Consider the following 18,524-nt stretch of genomic DNA (forward strand, 5'->3'; position numbering starts at 1 on the left):
CAGGTGCTATCAGTAGAAGCAGCAGAGCAGCTACGTTTGATTTCTGTCTGCCAGGTCAACCTAAGGCACAGGGTTCAAGTGCAGTGACTAAAAACCAGTATTAAGCAGTGATGTGTAATGGCCTACTTAAAATGAGTTCAGTGATCCAGCCCCATTCCACCTTGTGCAAAAATACTTATCTGTAGTCAGTGCATAAAGTGTGTCACTTAAAAAAGCTGCAAGAGTATAATTCACACCTGGTTGCAACACATTTGCTGAACTGTATCTCCCCTCTAAGCTGTAAATTCTTCTGCAGTGTTCTACAAATACGGAGCTCATTTTCAAAGTTTGGCATGGATGTCAACATAATACAAATTTTGCCAAAAAATTTGGAGGATCATTTACGTGGATGGTATCTTCCTGTCAGTGAATGGCAACCCTGAGCTTCACAGAAGAGGTAGCGGATGTCCATTAGTTAAACTAGCCCATGCTCTGAATACACAAAAAAATCAGTGTAAGGAAAACAGTAGCTTTATTTTGGGAGCCAAGCTCATAGATGAGAAGATAGGAATGGGAAACGTGATCCAGTCCATTTAAAGAGAAATAGATTAGACTTGCATTTGGGTCTATTTTAGGACAGATGAGATTCCAGCCTGGGCACTGCACCCAGGCAATGAGAAGCTGAGAAGGTGGGAATTGCTCCCACACTGGTACACTGCCCACCCCCGTGGCCCCTGATGCCAGCAGCACCTCTTGCAGGCAGCAGAGTGCTACCCCTGACCCTGACCCTGCCTGGCTGTGGCACTGGCCTGCATGGAGCCTCTGGTCCTCCCTGCCAGAGCTCGCTAAGCTACAAAGGCTTTTACTCAGTGGAGCTCTGCCATGAAGCAGCAGCAGCAGGATTCGCTCCTTCGTGGACTTTCAGAGATTTGTGGCAGGTAGTTTTTAGTTGAACTTCCTCTGTGTCAGCTCTTCAGCCAGTGCTCTTTATATAGCAGCAATTAGCATATCTGAGAAATCCCCATTTGGTGTGTTTTATGCTCCCTTCTCTGTGTATTGAGATAGTTCTGTAAGTTATGTGCAGGGATATGCCGTAATTCCTAATGTGCAACTGCCAGGAAATCACTCAAGATTTATTAGATTTATTGACTGAAAAGTTGGTAAGGAAACTAATTCTGAACAGGGAGCTAGAAACTTCAGTTATGAGAGACTAAAAATGACTCAAGTACCTCACACTGGTCAAGAAGCTTCTTTGATGCTTTAAAGATATGTCCTGAAGTTAATAGATTGATGCAGCATAGCATTTCTGAATTCACATACCACCTTCTACCAGCGACTGCTATTCTGTATTATTACTGTTGACTTTCTCCAAAATAATAGCGATGTCAAAAAACAACCACAAATATTAGATCTCCCTTTCTGGAACAAAACAAAGATCGAAGAAAAAAGACTGTCTTCCCTCAAGCAATATCTTCTTGACCAAAGGAAGTTCATAGAACGTAGAAAAGAAATATTCATCCCTGTCAAACCCTAATCTTGCTACCACTGAATGCAATGGAAAACTCCTATTAATTTCTAGTGGAGCATGTACAGTGAGTAACTCAGGTGGAAGTGGTAAACCACAAGTGACATAATCACTCAGGAACTGTCTCTGCCTCAAGTGACCTAGATGATGGGAAGAAATACAACAGGAAACATTAATTCTGGGTTTAGCAAGAAGTCTTTACTTATGCTTCAGTGTTAACTTCCATTTCCAGCACAAAGTTATGGTCCACTCTGCTGCATGGCAAGCTGCAGCAGAGACAACAGAACACAGAACTGGGGGCTCAGCCTCTTCAGTTTTGTTCTCTGCTTTGACACTGATTCGCCCTGGCTTTGTTTGCTCTGAGTCTGTGGCCAGCCATGACTGTATTCAGCCTTAGTCTGGGGATGGGATAAGGTGCATGATCCGGCTGCACCATCTTGTCCTCTACCCCAGCCTCCTACATCATTTTCCAGCTGGTCGCTTAGCCAGGACTACTGGCAAATGGGGCTGAGGGAAGCACCCCCAGTTTGTGGTGTAGCTGCTTGTGGCATCTTTGAGAGAGGTGTCTCCATCTGCCTGCACCTCAGCTAACTCTAACTATGTAACCAGATTTAACATATTCTTTTCCAATCTGTCATTAAGCTTTGAAACTCCTGAATGGAAGAGATTACGGTAGTAAAAGACACAGTGGCTTTGTTTTTTTGATAAGAATGCATTATTTTATGATTCCATGATTATCAGAAGATATAAACCCTCTGGTGAGAGGCTCGGGAGAGACCTGCTGTATTTCAGAAGATATCAGCTCTGTTTAGAGGCAGAAGCTCCGCACATCCTGTGTGAGTGTGAGATTTCACCTCTTCCACCTCCCACAGAAGCTATGCCTACACCCAAGCCCAGCTTTGTGCATACTGGCATACTGTTTATGGGGGAGATGGATAATGTGTTTTCCTCCCAGATCAGTGACATCACATCTGTGAAGAAGGCGATGGCCACTGTTTTTTCCTTTGTGGGAGAGCAAAAGCTTCTTTAGAAATGACTGCAATCATGCAGTTTGTTTCTTTGTCAGGGGTGTCCTCTGGGCATCAGTCCATTCCTATCTAGGAGCAGGATCTGCATGAGAGGAAGGGTGCTCCCAAGGCTTCCTTGTGGGAACACACTGGAGCAAAAACCCTGAAGTTGAGGGGCCTGCTCAGCCATCTCTAAGCTCCTGGAAGATCTCGCCTAGCAAACTTTACCGTAAATTACAACTGCTGCTTATGGAATTTTTCAAACTGACCATCTCACATTGCATGGTCCTCTCATGAGGACAGTAATTTAGGCCATGACTAACCCCTCCTTTTCGGTGCGTTTCTCAAAGCATAATTTCAATTTTTTCTTGTTAGGCTCCCATGTAATTCCTTTCTCAGACTCCTCCGCTGTTATGGTGACAGGCTCATTCTTATGGCCTCTCCATCTATGTATAACCTTTCCTGCATGCTAAACATTCACAGTTTGGTGCAAGAAAGACATTCATTATCTGCTTATGGTATTTTTCAAACTGTCCTTTTCACATTGCCCTTGGTCATCTACCCCATGCCTTTTTTCTAGACAGCACACTTCCACTCTGGATAGATACTTCCACACAATCAGAAATTAACAAGCTAATATGTTTGCTTGTATCAGATGTCCCTGAGATTGCAACTAAAAATTGGAGAAGGCCTCTTATGAAATAGTGCGTAACTGCCAAATCACAGCTATTCTATATACTCTGTATTAGTATCAGTTTTAACTGCATTTGTAATCTACATTCTCTCAGCTGTCTTCCCCTTTTTCTACTTCAGCTCTAGAAGCTGTAGCAGTCACAAAAAGCTATACCTACCTCTTCATCTGATGAAGTTGTACAAGTAGATTTAAATAAATGCAAAATTTTATTAACAGTAGATTAATGTTCTGGTATGTGAATATTAATAATCTCTAGCATGTGCAAGAAAAAAACCCCATCATCTTCAACATCTCATTTCAAGGTAGTTACAAAGCAGAGTGAGTGTTTCGAATTCCATCTCACCTTAAACATGTGTTAGTGATAAGAGTTAACAAGAAATACTCCTGGTTTTCCTCTTTCTAGCTACACAAGCTTTCCATACAGCCAGTAAGCCTCTGCAGTAAATGCAGAGGAATATGAACAGTAGTTTTTGGTTCTGAAACAAAATGCTGGATCTCAATATTCCTGACCCTATGGCTCACTGGCCTGAATGCTTTTTGTGTATTTATCTTCTGAATAAAATGTAGCGCAAAGTCATCTCACACTGAGGCTTCATTGCTCAAAGAAATATGCTGGAGGGGAGGGAAGAGAGTGGGGCATGTATGAGGGAATTTGGGAAAGTAAATGCTTATCCTAAATCACGTAAGAAGCAACCTCAGCCTTTCTGGCATGCTGGCTATAACTCATAAAGTAAAAAAGGTATCATATTTCAGAACACGGGATTGTTACATGCAAAACACAATTAAGAGATTTGGAACTACATGAACATGTAATGTACACATTTCGTTACAGATGCATTTTTCTCCAGACAGACCGGTGCCTGCTTTAATTTGGAAGCTATCCATTTTCATACAAAGTTAACCAAGAGTGACAGGAAATCAGACTCCTCTGTTATTTATCTTTTCTGAACTTAAAAAAACAGAAAAAAAAAGAAAGAAAAAAGCCTTCTGTTAATTACTTTTCTAGGAAGCTATTTTGTGATACCACAGGGATAGATCTTCCATATTCAAAAGTGCTATGGAAATTACAACTTTACGACGTGCAGGGTGAATAAAGTATGTTATATGTAGATATTTAAGGGTATATTTGTCTTCCTTTACTGTAAGTGAATATGTGACCGACAATAAAGAATATAACTGCTTCTGGCCTGGCTGGATGCATTTACAACAATTACTGGTGGTCTGACCTCTTTAACCTTTTACATCAAGTGACACATGTACTTTATTTATTTAGCTGGAATTAACAGTGATCTGTGAAGCTCATCGTATTTTCCTTTGGTTTCCTTGCTCATCAGTCATAACTGACCCCCATGAGTATGTTCCGTGGTGACAGTTTCATGTCACTCTGATTCATGAGAGACTGGGGAAACTACAGAATAAAGTAGTAAAATATTTTTCATGGATATTAAAAAAAAAAAAAAATGCCCCAAACCATTTTTACATCCTACATGATCCCTTGTAGATTGCTGTGAAGACAAAGAGTAGACAGAAATGCTCTACTGTGCTATAATTATTGGAAAGGAGTATGTGAGTTGGCATTAATAAGTGCTCTGCAGGAGCAACAAGGGCTTGGACTCCACACCTGACTGCACACTGATACAACGCTCTAGTGTTATGCAATGTAAGGTCTGAGAGGCAGAATGTGTCTAAGTATTTCACTGGTAATCTGAATTCCACAGCAAGCTCACCCTTGTTCTCTGTCTGGACCCTAACCCTTTCTAAGCACCCCTTTGTTTAAGGAGACATTAAGCAGATGGAGAGATGCTCAGCCAAAACCTCACGCTGAGGACACTTCTTGTGCTTGCAGGAGTGCTGTGTCGCAGCTCAGCTTCTGAAGCCACATGCAGAAAAGGATGGCTTTCTCCAGCTGCAGAATACCCTTACAGGCCTGGGAGCAATCCATGTTAATGGGGCCAAAGGTGGAAAAGTGATAGTGATGCCATGTATCTTCTGAGGCGCGTTTCACAAAGGAGGTCTATTAGACTACTTTGTTTCTGGTAGGGAGGATTTTTATCACATGCAGTTATCATCATAAGAACTACAATGGATTAAAAAAAAATCAGACAAAATGTGCAATTAAAACCTGCTTTTTGTAGTTCTAGAAATCTTATTTCCTTCATCAATAACTTTAGTGCTTACCAAAAGGAACTGAAGAAGCAATTATACAGGGTTGTGGACATTTTTATGCATGCACTTCTGTATCAACTCCAGAGCTGATTGATTCATAAAACAAACCATTTACTCCAGGGTGGGGGTGGGTGGAGAGAAAGCAAGAGGAATACACTTTTCTCAAAGTGAACCATATTCTTACAGCCATTGAGCTCTCCTTACCCCAGAAGTGGTTATGTTTCAAACTTTAGAAAAGATGGAGAAACCAGTCTTCTAAAGGGAGGCCCTGACTTAAGAGAGACTATGAAAAACTGTTTGGAATTTTTTTTTTCAATAGTTAGAAAAGAATAAAGGGGAAAATTTGCAAAAAGGCAGGTTTATACATCAAAGAATGCCCTTGAAAATCAGAAGTCTAAGACCAGTTTCAAGAGATTTTTCTCTGATGATACTCATCCTACCAGGGCAAAACAAGGAGGAACAAGAGATTCAACATAGCAACAAACACACAGTATATAGCATATGGTAATCAGTCCATATAGAAAACTTTAGGTTCTATGTAAATAAATTCTTTATTTTCCAAAACCCATAGATACATTTAGCTAGTGCTTCTCCAGAAAAAGTTTGGTATTTAAATGCAAAAGGGAGAAGAAACTTATTTCACTGGGGGAAAACCCGGTAAAACTAGAGAGCTCTAAAATTCAAGTAAAGGTGTCTAAGCAGTATTTTCCTTCTACAAGAGCCGCCATGCAAGAATAAGCAGAGAGATTATGCTCACTGTGTTCAATGAAACTGCTTGAACATACAATCACAGTATGCCTTGGCAACTGCAGAATGTGAGAATGGCAGAGGCTTGTGTCACAATTTGAAAACTATACCAAAAATCCATCTTTGTGCATTGTGGTCTCTGCTATGTTTGTTAAAAGCTGTTCAAGCACCAATGTATTTAATACAATCTTTCTTTGCAGTCCTAGTTTATTGAACTCTCCTACATAAAACCAATGCACAGCCCTCCCACAGACACACTCGAAGGTTCTGAATAAGCTATGACTAGCAGGGATCTTTACACCACACTGCTCTTGTTGTCCAGTTCTTCCTGTTTAATGTGGGAAAACATCCTTTATTTGTGGGGAAGGTCAGTGGTACCCTTATAGGGATCAATTGAGCTGTGTCTTCTTGTTAATGCAGCTTGCTAACTCATTCCCATGAACATCTGGGAAAGAAAACATCTACAAATGGCTCACACTTACAGCACTTACAGTACTCACAGTACTCAAGTGCTGTGATTGCTAACTGGCTTCTCAAGCACTGCAATTCTTCAATAAAGTTGATAAATGATAAAGGAGTATCAATGCACTTAATTCTGTGCTTACATCTCCAGCCTCTTTGGGCATGTCCTAGAACAGTGCAGAAAGAAATCTAGACCTTTTTGCTAATGCATTCAAACTCTCCCTTCCTTTTTATCTAAAAGCATCTTCCACTGCTCTTCTATTCTCGTTTCTGCCCTTTTGGGATAGAACTGAACATGCTGAAAAGGAGAGAATTAAAATCTGGATGCAAGTCTTAGTCCTGCAACAGTTCAACAGGCTCTGTTATAGCAATGGAAAGGTGGCATCATGCCTCTGGGGAACAGCACTTGCTCAGATTTCCTCTAAACCAGTTTACTTCCTCATGAGACACTGTGTCCTCTCTATTTTCCTGTAGACTCAGCATGCACTGAGCATGACCATCTTCCCAGTTTAGTCTACACTGGAGCTTTGGTTGTCCAATGAGATGTAGCTGCACTTGTTTTTTTACATATGAATTTCCACCTTCAATTTAAAACTGGAATGGAACTACTTATACATGCTTACACACCACAGCTCTCCCTAAAAGTGTCTAGTTTTAAACAAATTACTGACACTAAGTCCATATCTGGAAGGGTTTGTTTTTTTTCAGAGGAAGCAAATAAAAGGAGTGAAGAGTTGTGGGGTTTTTTTGCTTCCCATTAATATATGGGATAGAAATGATAGGTGAAAAAAGTTAGCAGATTTAAAGAATGCTTGCTAGTGCTTGTGCCAGATGCTGATAGCTATAAATAGCCACTTGAACAAGAATGACTGCAGGGAATATCTTATCCAGGCAAATAGGAATTTGTCGAGTAAGATCAGGGCAAAAATGGGAAAAAAAAAATCAACATTTTGCATTACTTCTATTACTTCTGCTGCAGAGGAAGTTGTGTAAGTACTCCATGAAGTGGAATAAGAACATGTCCTCAGGATGACCTTATGTAAATGTCACCTAAATGTGTTACCAAATTTAACAGAACCAAATCTATCCTTTTTACCATTAGACTGCTAGTCGCTCGTGAATACAACCTCGATTTCCTTGCTCCATAACCCTTAGAGAAGTAAGCAAAGGACAATACATAAGGTTACTTCAATGTAACAATAAAGCAGCATGCAGCCTATGAGATGAAATTCTAAAGCAGAACCCAGATATAAAAACCATGATTTGCTCTCTTACATTTTTCTTACTGTCTCACTCAACAAAATTTTTAAAAAGAAAGGCACTTGACTTTCCTGCCACTTTTCTTTTATACCCTGGTATCAAACTTCTCTTCCCTTATATCCACTACAGCGGGGTTTTACCTACAGCAATACAATTCCTAAGTAGTTCAAAATGTGAAACAGCAGTACTTGAGATGACAAGCTATCATTTCTACAGAGCAGTGTGACAAGTTTGGAAGGACTAGGAGGTTGGATATGGATTCTAATTAACACTGATGAACCTGGCTCCTAAGGATTAAATTCCCAAATGAGTAACCACTACCTTTCCACACACAGGTCTGTGCAAGTTATTCTCATTCAAACAATTAAAGAAAAAATAAAAATGTAAGCTTCAGTCTGTGTCAAGATATTGAAGGCTTTCAAAAACTGATTAAGAACATTAAATGAGGCATTGAACTACATTAAAAATCAACCTTCTTCACGTATTGAAATGTAATGGTCTATAATTCGTATTCAAGTAATTTTATTTCCAGTGAATAATAACTGTACCGCAGCCAACTTTGTGCCCTGTTTCTCTGAAAACCTCAAGGGAGGTACAGAAGAGGATTTTGTATCCCACTGAAGACGCACACACTTTGTGTGACACCTGCTTCTTCAGTTTTTACAGGAAGCTGAACTTTGTTTCATTATGCTTTTGTTTTTCCATTGATGGTTCCTTCAAACTGATAAACACAAATGAAAGCACATCGGTATTAGCTATACTGGTAGACTCTGGAAAGTCCTATAACCTAAATGGAAGTGCATGGAAACAGAGGACTCAGCTTGAACGCATTAGTAGGTGGACTTGCAAATCAGGAGATTTATAACAATATATTCTTGTTTCCTGGTTTTCTCTGTGGAACTTGAAGTTGCCTATAGTCACATGATGTTCAAAATAAAACTGAAACACACACAGAAGTGCTCATCATTTCATGTGCTTCAAATCTGCTGGAGTTGGGGAAATGGTCATTTCTCACTGCTGTCACCTGGGGCTGACTGGCTGGCTGTCAGCTCTTCAGGGAAGGACCTGGGGATCCTGGTAGACAACAAGCTGACCCTGAGCCAGCAACACCTCACAGTGCTGTCTACACTAACCCCCAGAGCACACTAACTTCCCTACCTAGCCCATTTCAGCCACACACCTTTTATTGCAGCAGACATAAAGCTTCATTCCACCACCTGCACTCCAGATATCCTATACCCAAGCTCTCTGTCCCTCTCCTGCTTCTCATATTCTCTTGGCTGCTGCTAGGCAGGTTTTCTGCCCTTCTCATTCTGATTTCCATACAGCTTCCCAGACACTGTTGTCAGCCTGCTTTCCTTCATAATCATTCTGTATGGCATCTCTACTCTTCCCACAGCCACTATGTATACAAGGCCGTTCTTGGCCATCACCTTTAGCCCCACTCTGAACAAGAGAGGCCCCATCTGCTTGCAAACATTCGCATGACCATGACAGCTTTTCTGCTGAGAGCAATGTAAAACTTCTGTCCCTAATAGGGAACAGTGAGCATTTGATGCAAAGGAGAAGCTTGAGAGCAGAAAATTAAAAAACCCCACATGGAAATTCTCACAAAACTGTACTAAGAGGTGTATGATCCAAATAACAAGAATGGAAAAATATTTTTGAATAAAAAGAAGTATGATTGAAAATTAAAGGGAGGGTGGATTAAGCAACACTGACTGAGAAAACTTTCAGTCTTGGTCAATATTTATTATCCCTGTAGCACTTCCAGTGGGTTACCAGTTTCATCTTCTGTCACTGTGGATGGAAAATGTTAGAACAAAGGAAATGTCAGGATAAAGGAAAAAAAAAAAGCTGGGCACTTTATTACCAGGACTCTCAGTCCTTCAACACGAGATCTAAACATTGTCTTTCGTTAGCTCCAGTTTCAAACCCAAACACCTATAGTACCTACTATTTTTCTTCTGAGTAATTTGTCCATCTTTTTTTATTCATTGTTTGGCTCTTTTTTAATTTACCATAAAATAGTTTTAGTCCACCTCCTTCAACTTCAGTTAAATGTTTATATTATGTTATCAAATACTGTTTCATTAATACTTCATCCCATAAAATCTGTGAGAAGTTGATAAACCCCTCAGTAGCTACTCTGCAGTCCACTCTGTCCTATCACAGCCTACATTGCCATCAGTATCTAAACAAGCTGGTTTAATGAAATCTCAAAACCATTTACACGTAGCATAAATTTAGCCATATGCGTTCGCATGGATTACATGCAACAAATGAAAGTTTTCTTTCCTGAGGTAGGCATATTTGGAATGCAAATGGCAAATCCTGAATTTCAGAGAAACAAATGATTGCCTATCAAAACTCCTTCCCAAACTAGTCCTTAGAGTACTGCATACATGTAAAGGTGGAAAATCTGAAATATCCAGACAATTGCCACAGGCATCTTTAGTTGTAACGATACTTCCCACTTGCAGATAGAAGCACAAGAAAGAAGTAATAATAGCTAAATGAATATTAGTATCTGCCATTACCTGATCTATCTGCACAATTACAGCAGTATGTGAATGCTAAATTGCTTATCAAATCTGGCTTAAGAGCCTAAAACAACCCCTTTTCAGGAACAACATGTCACCTATGTGTTGTTTGGAACTGATGGAAATTTTCCGTAGAGAAAAACCACATGGGTATAAAGCCTAAAATTGCTAAGAGAATTAATTGCTTCCAGAGAGATTTCCTTCCCAAGCTGAACCAAAGGGGGAATACAACACTCAACTCCACTTCTGAAAAACAGGCATTAAGAGGCCACAGAACTCCCCCAAAATTAGATTTTTCCTCTCCTTTAACATCACCAGAAACAAAAATGTTAAGACTTAAAAACATCTCAAGACACATCACAGCTGTCAAATCAGAGTAAACAATCATTGTCTCTGCTCTGAGAAAGTCGCAGTGATTCAGCCGAATAGTCATTTAGTCCTATTATTACTATAAATTAAGTCATGGGAGCTCTACTGATTTGCACGAGGAGATGATGTGACTAACTTTGTATTGGCAAACCGGCTTCTGAATACACCCCAGAAAAAATTAAGAAGCACCCTTTATTCTGCCAAAACCAACCATTTCCTCCCCATCTAAAAGGATCAAACAGGAAATCACAGGCTATATAAGTGATAAAACAAGGCGTCCCACTGGCATAAATGGAATGTGAAGTAAATTAACATTAAATAAGTCCAAGCAGAAATCTTTCATATCTACTGCTGATAACAGGAATGTTATCTAGAGGCTTTTTCAGACATGTTCTCATACTTGTAGCATGGCCGAATTTCTACAGATAGTGATTCTTCAGAAGCAGACTTCAATCTTTTCAGAAACTGGTTTGAAACAGAAACAGATACTACGAACTAAAAGCAGTCACATTGCTGTATTCTCATTTATTCCACAAATTTCATATTAAGCAATTTATTTAGATTGCAAAACTATTCTGACATCGTGAGGGTGGCAGAACTACTTCCCATCACAAGCATTTCATTCAGTCATTGCCAAAGAGAAAGAAGGTAAAAAAATATGAACAGATAGAAGTAATACACCTGCTTAGCAACAAAACAAAAAGGGAATTAAAGATATCCAGACTTTATATGTAGATACTCAGGAAAAACTCAGTGAAATAATATATACTATTAGATACAGAAAATGTGCCCTTGTAGGAGGTTTTGTGGTCCTGAAGACAGTGGGCATTTCATTGCTGAGATGCCTTTATAGTACCGTGAGGCTGTTATTTGCATTAAGCTATGTCAATGTTTAAAAAAGAAATTCAACATGCAAACCAATATGTTAAAAATGTGTAAACAGACAGATGCAATTTGCAGTTGTAAAGCACTGTCCGTCCATCCAAAGGGGTAAGTCATAGAAAGCATAAAACCACTTACCCCTTCCTGCTTAGGAATGTTGAACTTGGCAATCTTTGACTTGGTCCTGGCTGAATCAGGCTTGTTAGAAGGCACTCCCCTATACGACTTGGTTGTCTCTGCTTGTAACTTCAGCTTTGGAGACTCATCAGGAGCCTGATCTTGACCGTCCATTGGCCTTACATAAGCTGTTGGTTTCTGCTGAACCAGACTGGGCTTTGAAGCAAGAGAGGGTGGGAAGTTTTGGACACAGTGGCCGCCACCATGCTTTGGTGGCCTCTCTTGCGCTTGTGCTCCTCCTTCTGAGCTACAATTGAGCTTCGCTGGTTGCTGCAACCTGTTGACATTGTCTCCTAGTGTGGCCCTCAGTGAGCTTTGCTGGGAAGCATTGGAGGAGGAAGAAGAGGAAGTGGGACTCGATGCATAGCGTTTTAGTTTATCCAGACTGGATTTTGGGTTCGCAAGTTTGAAGTCACCCTTGTGTGACTCCAGTGACCGGTGCCCGTGCTTGCTTGCTCTCTGTTGGCCATCTGAAGGGGCACTGTGCCCAGCCTTCTGCCAACCCATTGTGGTACTTTTGCTTTGCTGGGCAGATAGGACTGCTGGTGTGGAAGAAGTAGTGCTGGAAATGGGAGGAGGAGGCGGCGGTCTCGAATCTGCAATAAGATGTTCATCGGGCTTGGGGAGAGACATCTGAGGAATCCCAGATTTTGGAACCCCAACAAGGTGGCTCTGGTTTGATCGGTCAGTTAACAAGTCTTTCATTTCATCATAGTTGCCCAGTGTATTCTGGATGCGATTTGAGAGCTCATCCCCCTTGTTAGTCTGCAAAACAAAAAGTGAGTGTTCTGCAATAGTCAATGTAAAAAAACCAAAATTCCCTGCATGCTTTTGTTCAAATCCTCACTGAAGTAGCACTGCCTTATTCAGCAGTGGCGTTGAGGGATGAAATCGAAAATCCTTATTGTCTCTGAAGACACTTGTCAACATCTTAAATCTACTCTGAACTGGAAAAGCTATAAAGGGCTTTAGAGTATATAAAAAAAGAAATCTATCACTGGTATCATGCTGTAGTTAAAGTATATTACCTGGAAACTAGAAAATTTATTATTGCAACTACACAGAATGGTTTGGATTAAATCTGACCACGATAAAACTCTTCCTACAGCCCAGTGCAAGCTCTCCTTCAGCCACAAATGAAAACACTGCATTCCCAATTTCCTTCTCTGCCTAAGTTTTCACATGGCATCTGGGAAGGCACACAACATCCAGTGTAAGCACTGAATGAACTTACCAGTCTAAGCCAACCAAATACTCTGAAGTGACTTGAAGACAGCTCATGAGACAGTGGGAAAACTACAGATGACTATGTCCCTTCTTTGAAAATACTCTGATAGGATGTCTCCAGGGCACTCTCCTTTTTTAGGAAAAGAGGTGAACAGAAGTCCCCAAATTCTTCACATTGCTTAGCGCTTTCTATGTGCAGCAGGGGAAATACAGCCACCCTCCTGCCCCTCTAAGAATAATCATTATCTTTAAAATCATCTGTCCTGAATGAAAAGGCAGAAGCTCCACAAAGAAATAAAGCAAGTAAATAAAACATACTGGTAAAGATTGAAAACTCTTGCTCTAAAAAGCCACTGTAAGCAAAAGGGTGTATCATTAGAATTTATGCAGCAGAGATTTTTCTGAACCCTGCCAAGATTCAGGTGTGTGATGTCTTTCGCTTTATGTTTTCAGAGGAAGACAGTAAAGAGAGCCAGTGGTGTTCTCCTTTCTCTCTTCCAGACATGGGGTCTGGAAAGGAAAACTCCTATTGGCTTCAGAAGACAAGGCTTTCATCTTAAGATTCGCTGTTTTAGAGCAAAACAAAAAGAATGAAAAAGAAGGGAGTAAAGGGAGTGGAGAAGACTCCCTTAAAGTTATAGTAAGAATATGAAAGATGCAGGAGCAACACCAGTTACTGTGGAAAATTGATATATTTTGGGGGGGTTTAAGCCTTCAAATAAAATTGAGTCACTCAAACAAAAATATAAGGCAAACTCCTCTAGCTCAGAATCTTTTTTTTTACGGATTCCTATAAAAGAACCCCAAATGAATCCAAACGAAAATGCTCCATCAATGAGTGCAGCGATTGCCACACACTACCTTTCAGAGGACTACAGGTGAAGCATTCCTAAGTCAGACAATAGAAGCAGTCCTGTATTGGTTGAAACTTGTCCACCCTAAATTTCAAGGACACTACCTTGTAAATACGTGTAATACATTGCAGCTAGCTTTCTGATATGCATTTGTTACAATGCTAACAGAGTTACATATATATCAATAATGTATATTGAAGGGAAGCTGAAAGGGAAAAGCTCAGAAGTGTTGCAGCCGCAACACTGCTTTGCAAACTTGGAATAAGATGGCTTAACCACTACAGCCTGATCTTCTTTCTGCATATGCAGCTGTTGTTTTCACAAGGACAATAACCTGCTATGAAAAGAAATACTAAACATTAATTCACAGACAGCAAATGGCTTTAAAAAAGGGTGTTCCTTCACTTCACAGGAATCACATTGATTTCCTGAAGAAGAAACCATTAAAAATGCTTCGAAAGTGGGAAGTATCACATACATCTGAAAACAAAGAAGGTGGGAGATAAACACATGTGTCTTCTGGGATCAGTGAAATGGCTCCTACGCTTGGGCATCTCCTTAACCAGCAGACTTCTTTTCCAGAAGGCACAGAAAAATTCCATTTTATCCAGTGGATCTGTTCTATGATTCTGGTGAATCCTCAGCCTCATGTAGATAACTTGTAGAGAGATCTTTTTCCAGTGATATTGACAGATCTCAGATAACCACAAGCAGCAAACTGATCTAATGCTGGTACCACTGCACATGCTGACGACCAGTTGGTGTTGTTTATTCCTTCTGGATACACTGGGGACAACTTGAGGTGGGAAGATTTTGTGTTGAGCTGATCTCATCCAGAAGAGTTCACCTACCTCCTCATGGGAACAAGACAGAATCTGAGGTAACTAGTTATACACTTTAGATGTAACAGTTTGTCCTATTATTTGCTCTGAAATATTGCTGGCCTTACTTGATCATTCACTTGGGGAATACATGATCACAAAATGAGTAAGTAAGAAAAGCATTTTGTGCAAACATTTCTAACTTACAGTGCTCTGATATTCTTCCGCAATGCAAGATGAATCCATGCATTTGAAGACTGAAAGATCCAACACTTCTAAAAATAAACCAATGGTAGCATGGAAGGCCATCAGATTTTTTTCTTCCTTAAAAATACTGATACGGTTAATGAGGCAAGGTATTCTGTCCAGGAAATATCCAGACCTAATTCCCTACTTTTTCACCCCCTTTAAAAGACAGTTTAAGTGAAAGATACTGGATTTCCTGTAATCCTTCATAAAGGGTTGCTATGGATACTTTGAACAGGATACAGGGCAACCCAAAGAGTCAGGATTTTTCAGAAATGTGATGTTACAGGAGTAGTGATACATGTCAAGGTGAGAGAGGACATCCGATTTAAGAGATTTCCAGTATGCCTTTGATTTTCAGATATGGCCTTCAGAGTGCAAATCCTTTGGCTTTACCTCCCTTTCTCAAGTTGAGCAGAGGAGCACTGAATTTAATCAGATCTTGCAGTGAATGTCTGCTGTAACCTCATTCCCTTCCGGAAAAACCCAAAACCTGAACATGATCTTTAAAGACAGTAAGAGTGTGTTTCAGTTTTGCTTTTGCAGAAAGGTTTCCTCTTTTGCAGTTAGCCTCTCTCCACAGTAAATCAAAATGTCCACATCACAGCTTTGTACCCCCACATTGGAGGTTCGTAACTGTGCTGGATAAGTTCAGGCTGCCCAATGGTCCACTGCCGGTGTAGACATGACATTCAATATCCACTTTGCTTCTAGAGATGGTAACCATTTTTCATCCACTCCTATTAAAGCTGATGAAATTATACTGTGGTTGCATAGAAATGCCTTCAGACACTATTGCTCAGAAACTACTGGTATGTCTATGATACATGCAGTCTGTGCCACGACAGTCAGTACACTGGCACACGGGTAATAATCAAAGTTTACAAAATATTGCAACTATACCACTCTTAAAAGTGATTTGAGTTTCAGTATTACCAACTTAGGCACCACAGACATGATGGTATCGGGGACCCAGAAAAACGACAGGCCCTTTTTTGAGAGGTCTATTTGATTGGACCTACTAGATGGAAAACTATTAAGTTCCCATTGCAGCAGAGTCCTTACAAGATGAAAAGATGCAACTGACTTAAGCTTTACAGGCTTTTTTCCGTTGGTTAGCCCTAAACTAGTCTCAAAGTAGATTTTCCAAGTCAAGGCTTGAAGAGTTCAAGACATTTGCCATGGATTCTAAATGCCTTTGTAATGAATCTGAAATTCAGGCAGCTGGAGGTCAGCTTCATCGCGTACAGAGCTGTCTTCCATCAAGGGACATGGCCTGAGAGTGGTTGATCTTTCTTTTTTATTAGAGACTAGAAAAAAACAGCAACCTGGAAGAACAGCAAGCTAAAGGATGACCCTGGAGCACAGGCAGAAACTCAGAAGTGTGGAAGGCTGGTGTAGAAGCCAAGTGCCCAATCCCAAATAGGACTCCTGAAAAGAGGCACTAAAGCACCCAAACCATCAAAGGCAAGTGATGTTGCATGGAGGGAAGGGTTTCACAATGTGGTGGTTTTAACAGTAACTTGAACATTTCTGGAAGGGCACAGCACATGGTACATGATGATGCTTTGAAGCATGCAGGCAAAGGCACTGTGTTAGCTTGAGAGGGGAGCAGCCCCCATAGGATACCTTTTCACCAAAGGCTTGGTTGAAAAAGGTGAATGCCAAGATATTTCACTGCATTAGCCTTGGCCAGAGCATAATGCTTACTGTATTGCTGACCTTCACACAGAACTTAAACACACTTGTTTTCAAAGTGTTGCAAAAACAGGGCACCGTCACCTTCACCTCCTAGTTTTAATTCCACCTCAAATATTGTTAGGATATTTATAGTTTATTTCATCCTCGTGTGCTGCTGAACACTCTAAGAAGTTTATATATATCTGTATACACACCCACACAAAATCCGGTTCTCAATGAACCATAAACGTTCTCTGTGAATTTTGTGAGGCTAGCACTTGTGGGACAGTGCTGAAACCTGGACAACGCCTTCTGCAGGCTGCATTTTTGTACTGTGAAATAAATGAATAGACAAAGAGCCACCCAGCAAGGAAGCATCTACCTTGTATGGTTCACTGAAGAGGGAGTAACTTGTGTTAAATGCTCCATCCTCCTGCTGGGCCTCCTGATTTCTCCTTTCCCATTCTTTCCTTCGCAGCACGTTTCTATCTGGCTCATAGACACTGCAGCAAAAGAGAGGAACAGCTTTTTAAGAGTTAAAAATTATCGGGCAACATATAAAACAGCATGAATTTAAAAGCGAAGAACTCTGGTTTGAAGACAGATGGCAAAAATAAGTAAGAACATGAATCAGATGAATGCCAGTCCAAGCAGGCTGGGGAGGCTCAGGTCTCTGGGAATGCTGGTGCTTTCTTCACACAGAGAATAGATAATTAAATTCTTACAGAAGAATAAGAAAGAAATCACAGGGCAGGATCTAGTCTGTGCAGAAATGTGACAAAGGATATGTCTAAGCAACTTTGAGAAAGACTGAAGGTGCTCTTAAGGCAGATGGTAATTACAGCTATGAGTAAATAGAAATTATGAACATATTTCCACTTATGACATATCCTCTGAGTGTTGTATGAGAATGCTCCTTTTTTCACATGGATGTGTTTCTGTAGTGATTCTTTCATTAACTAGCTCCCTAAAGAGCTGTTAAAACTACATGCTGTAGTGGTTTCCACAGTTAGGCTGCTTCTTCTGATCTCTGTTAATCAGCCAAGTCGTGAAACTACTACTGAAACAATTCCTCTTTCTGATGGATTTGACACTATCACAATGTCAGAGCATGAATAAATGAATACTGGCATGATAGTGTATGTATGGATGGTAGAGTGTAACTGGAGAAAGAATAAAATCACTGCTTTACACAGTTGTATTAATTTTCAGAAATTAACTAGCTTGCCTCCAATACAGACATCCAGAATAAATAAAAATAACCCTATTTTTTTTTCCCCCAGAATTCTAGTTTAATGCATGACAACATAAACCAGAGAATCCTTTCCATGAATTTCCACAGAACGACACAGGTTTGCACATTTCAGTCTGCTATATTTTATCCTCCTCACAAAGGAAACCAATGTATCTAATCAGGTCTACATGTTATTTCAGGACAGTATGACGAGTATGCTGATTGCCTGTTTTGCTTAGCTTAGCTAATGTCTTTCTCCTGGCACTGTAAATCTGTAAAATAGAAATATATATTAATGTCATGTAAGTGCACCATGTGCTAATAAGAAAAAGGTTCTCTTGCTAACCAGCTTCCCAGATAGTAAAACATATGTTGCATCAGCTACCCATGTGACGTTACCTAGTATGCCTCAGGCAAGGCAGTCAAAAGGCCGACAGCTATCTGATTCTAATTCAAGACTTGAGAAAGCTGAGATACATAGGATATGTTAAATGCTATTAGTATTTAAAAACAATGCCTTAACAGTCACCAAAAGAACACAAAATCTTGTTTACTTGTTTGTGCTGCTAACTCAAACTGGACTGTGGAGTACCTTTCTGATAGGTCTGAGGACATCTAAAGGCAGATGCCAGGCACCAAGCAGGGCCCTTA

General features: G+C 40.3%; 1 protein-coding gene across 1 annotated transcript in view; it reads right to left on the reverse strand.

The window, feature by feature from the left end:
- The window catches only part of AFF3 (ALF transcription elongation factor 3), a 273,134-nt gene extending 255,252 nt beyond the window's left edge, over positions 1 to 17,882 (reverse strand). The window contains exons 1-3 of the mRNA XM_065677143.1: positions 17,860 to 17,882; positions 17,022 to 17,142; positions 11,773 to 12,576 (exon numbers count right to left, since the gene is read on the reverse strand). Coding sequence (XP_065533215.1) covers positions 11,773 to 12,576; positions 17,022 to 17,142; positions 17,860 to 17,882 — 948 coding nt within the window. The remainder of the gene's footprint in view (positions 1 to 11,772; positions 12,577 to 17,021; positions 17,143 to 17,859) is intronic.
- Between the last annotated feature and the right edge of the window lie 642 nt (positions 17,883 to 18,524).

The sequence above is a fragment of the Lathamus discolor genome, chromosome 4, assembly GCF_037157495.1.
Source record: "Lathamus discolor isolate bLatDis1 chromosome 4, bLatDis1.hap1, whole genome shotgun sequence".
In the NCBI taxonomy this organism is placed as follows: Eukaryota; Metazoa; Chordata; class Aves; order Psittaciformes; family Psittacidae; genus Lathamus; species Lathamus discolor.